Source organism: Lipotes vexillifer, unplaced genomic scaffold (genome assembly GCF_000442215.2).
Source record: "Lipotes vexillifer unplaced genomic scaffold, Lipotes_vexillifer_v1.1 scaffold988, whole genome shotgun sequence".
NCBI classification, from domain to species: domain Eukaryota; kingdom Metazoa; phylum Chordata; class Mammalia; order Artiodactyla; family Lipotidae; genus Lipotes; species Lipotes vexillifer.
Window position 1 is genome coordinate 1,526,011 of NW_006797916.1, and position 3,619 is coordinate 1,529,629.

The following is a 3,619-nucleotide window of genomic DNA, read 5'->3' on the forward strand; positions in this document are numbered from 1 at the left end:
CAGCAGCAGGGAGTTGTGCATGGAGCTGTCCCACGCAGCCTCAAACTGGTAAAAGGTCCTGAATGGAAGCAGAGACAAGGTAGAAGGTCGGATGTGACTTGCTCTCGGTGGAGGTGGGGACATGCAGACGGACAGACACAGACAGACAGACGTGTGGGCCACCCGCAGGGAGAGCCGCTGGGGCCACAGGTCAGAGGCCCAGGTGTTGGTGTCCAGGGAGGATGGAGCCCTCCTTACTCAGGACCATGCCAGGTAGGGGGCTCAGGTGCCCCCCAGGGTGAGTGCAGAGCCCTCTCAGCTCCACCCTGGGGGAGGGGGAGAGGGATCCCCTGGAGCTGAGGCAGGAGTGAGAGGATGGAGAGGGGAGGGAGGGTGAGAGGAGGGGGGAAGGGGGCAGAGGCGACGGTGGTGGTGGGGACACCATGGGAAGGGGTGCCCACCTCCACCCAGTCTCGGCTTGAGTAAGGAGGCGCCCTGGCCTCTCCCTGGACTCAAAGGGAGCCCGCCCGGCGTTGCCAACACTCTCCATGGCCATCTCCACCAGCCGACTTGCCCTCGGGGGAGGATGCTGGGGGTGAAAACCGGGGTGGCCCCTCTCCCAGACGGCATGGCCTCCACCCACCTCAGCCAGGCCCCGTGGAAAGGCAGGGCCCCACGTAGCACAGAGCAGGCAGTGGTGGGTTCTTCCTGTCCCCAGTCTCTAACCCGGAAAGTAATGACCAGAGCGTGAGCCAGTGGCCAGGAAACCCCTCTGAGGGCAGCTCAGGACAGCCCCAGGGCCCAGACAATTTGGTGGCCTCCAGGGCAGGGCTTCCTGTCATACGACAGTTTCCGTTTTTCGACCATCTGACGGCAGAGCTCCTAAACTCTTGCCTCAGGCCGGGTGCGTGTTTTGAGGACCCTCGTATCTGAGCTGGGGCTTTGCCTCAAGGCACAATGTGGCCGCTCTGTGGGCCCTGGCAGCCCCCAGCCTCACCCGGTTTCCATCCAAGCATCCTCACAAAGACACAGTTGAGAAACTGATCAACGCAAGCAGCCCGCCACAGCACACGCCCTGACATGGCCCGGCCCCTGCGGAGGAGCCGGGCCCACCCGGCAATGCAGCGGGAAGAGGAGGGAAGCCGCATAGGGGCGGAGACAGCGCCACGGCCACCCCCTCTCTCCATGGCGCAGTCCAGGGGCGCGGGATAAGCAGCGGGACGGGGCAGGGCCACTGCCGGACACATCACTGAGGAGAAAGTTCCAGACGTAGGACGTGAGGACAGCGGGGTAACCAGAGAATGGGCAGAGAGAGCGGGGAGACGCCAGGGGAGAAAGGAAATTGAAAGTCAGAAGAGGACAGACCGAGCGAGCGCGGAAGAGAAAAGTGAGCTGTACCTAGTGTCATTTCCGAACGAAACGCTAAAGGCGCTGGCAGCCAGGACACACACGTACACACACAGAAGAAATTCACATGTCAGAACGAGCACCGTCACCCGGCCAGGTACCAGCTAACGGACACGGAGCAGGCGGGGCCGTGCCACACCAGCCGCGGGGCTGCTGACTGCCGTCGCGTGGGGCCCAGACGCGGCCCACGGGGGTGGGGGGCTCCCTGTGGGTGGGGCCCACTCTAAGCCCCAGCCCGGGGACCTGCAGACACCCCTTTCCCTGTGTCCACAGGGAGAGCCTTGGGTGCATCTCCAGCAGGACCAGCTGGGTGCACCTGGAGCCGCCACCCAGACCCAGAGGGATGCCCTCTGTCCCAGGGGTCCCCAAATGCCCCAGGCCTGCGGACAGAGCCAGAGGCCCGCTGCAGCGCAGCTCAGAACAAATGCCCCCCCGCCCCCCACCCCTGCCAGCCCAGCTCCAAATGCCACTTCACAGCATGTGACCTCGGGCTGACAGCAGACATCTCTGTGCCCTGCTTCCTGGACCAATGACGGGCAGTCACTGCCCCGCCTCATCAAGACATCCTGTGGGTTAAGTAAGCCGGTGAGGAGCTGAGGACGGGCCTGGGAGGCATTACTGTTATTACAAGTCCTCTCCCCAGGAGGCCCAACCGCACCCTGGGCACGGCCCAGCCTGAGGCCCCGGCCCTGGCAGGCTGGCCAGCCCCAAACCCTCCCGCTGGCCCAGGGCCTGGCTCAGCACTGCCACCTCTGTCCACCTGCCTAAAATGTCGCTACAGGACGCCGCCAGCTTCCTTCCCGCCGCAAGTGCTCGGGGCGTGAGGACTGAGCCCAGCCCAGCAGGGTGGGAGGGCGGCAGCCCACCGACATGGGACCCAAGCAGCCAACCTGGGCAGGGTGTCACATGGCAGGAAACTAAGACCCAGAGGGTTGAGAGGGGGCCACGGTGCATCCAGGAGGTGCCTGGCCTGCGGGGAGACCACGCCAGGACCCGACTCGTGAGCAGCCCCAGCAGACCCTCTGGGGTCAGGTCACCTGGAAGGGCGCCCCTCCCCTGCGGCGCTGCTCACTCTACCTGAGCGAAGTTCAGTCAGCCCCCCAGGTATACTTTCAAGGGGAATGTGTGGTCCAGGCTTGGGGTCCCTGGACCCGCAGCATCTGCACCACTGGGAACTGACCAGAAATGCAGATTCCGGGGCCCCCGCACCCACGGAAGCAGAAACGCTGGGGTGGGCCACCTTAAGGGCAGAGCATCAGAGCTTCACCATCGGCTCAGCACCGTCATACTGTGGACCTCTGCATCCAGCCCATTCTGGGGAAAGTGGCCAGTCCCTCCCTCCAGCGAGGCCGTGCCAGGCTCCACCTTGGATCCTGGTCCTTTGCCCTCCAACTGCGTGCCGTGCCCTGGGACCCCGTTTTAAAGAAAGGGGCCGCAGGCAGGCCAGCCTGCACCCACAGCAGAGCCCCGGGGGGTTCCTGCAGGGCCCCCAGCCGGATGGAAAATGCCCATCAGCACAGGCCCTCTGCAGCAGAGTGGGGACACAGCATCGAGGAGTCCCCCCCCTCAGACACCTCCGGTCCACTTCCAGGAGCCTCTGGCTGACATCCTGACTCCAAAAGAGCCTTCCAAGCCTGGCAGGGAGGGCTTCCTGGATGAGGAGGCCTGTCTGGCGGCTCTCTTCCAGCCGAAGGGGTCAGGCAGCAGGCTCCGGAAACAGAACCACCCCAAATTAGCTCTGGGACGCGAGCGTGATGCTCAAACAAGCGAGGACCCACGTGGGGAAAACTTGAAAACTCAGTTAAAAAGTTTTGTTGACAAAGAAAATGCCACATGTTGTAAACATCTTTTCTGTCCTGCCGCAAATAGGCTGCAGCTGTTTCGTTTTCCCTGGGGTTGGTGGAACGGGAACCGGTACTGGCCCTGCCTGTGAGCACGTGTGGGTCCGCGGGAGGCCCTGGGCTGCCCGGGTGGGAGGTGATGGAATCTCAGGGCTCGCAACACGAGCACCTGGTCATTCTGTATGAGACTCTACCACGCCTGCTGCCGACGGCCCATCAGAGCTCGTTTAGACAACTTCTGACATGCGTCACAGCCATCGTGTGCCACCAGGCCAGCATGGCGGGCATCTTAAGGCGAATGGGTCTGCCGAGAATCTGAAAATTAAACCCCACGCTCGAGGTTTAAACCTGAAACTCGTTATGCTCTGGGAACTATGTTTCTCGAAAGAGTG

General features: G+C 63.1%; 1 protein-coding gene across 1 annotated transcript in view; it reads right to left on the reverse strand.

Moving 5' to 3' along the window:
* The window catches only part of KIF1A (kinesin family member 1A), a 95,936-nt gene that overhangs the window by 14,628 nt on the left and 77,689 nt on the right, over nt 1–3,619 (reverse strand). The window contains exon 39 of the mRNA XM_007469947.1: nt 1–58. This exon is cut by the window's left edge and continues 81 nt beyond it. Coding sequence (XP_007470009.1) covers nt 1–58 — 58 coding nt within the window. The remainder of the gene's footprint in view (nt 59–3,619) is intronic.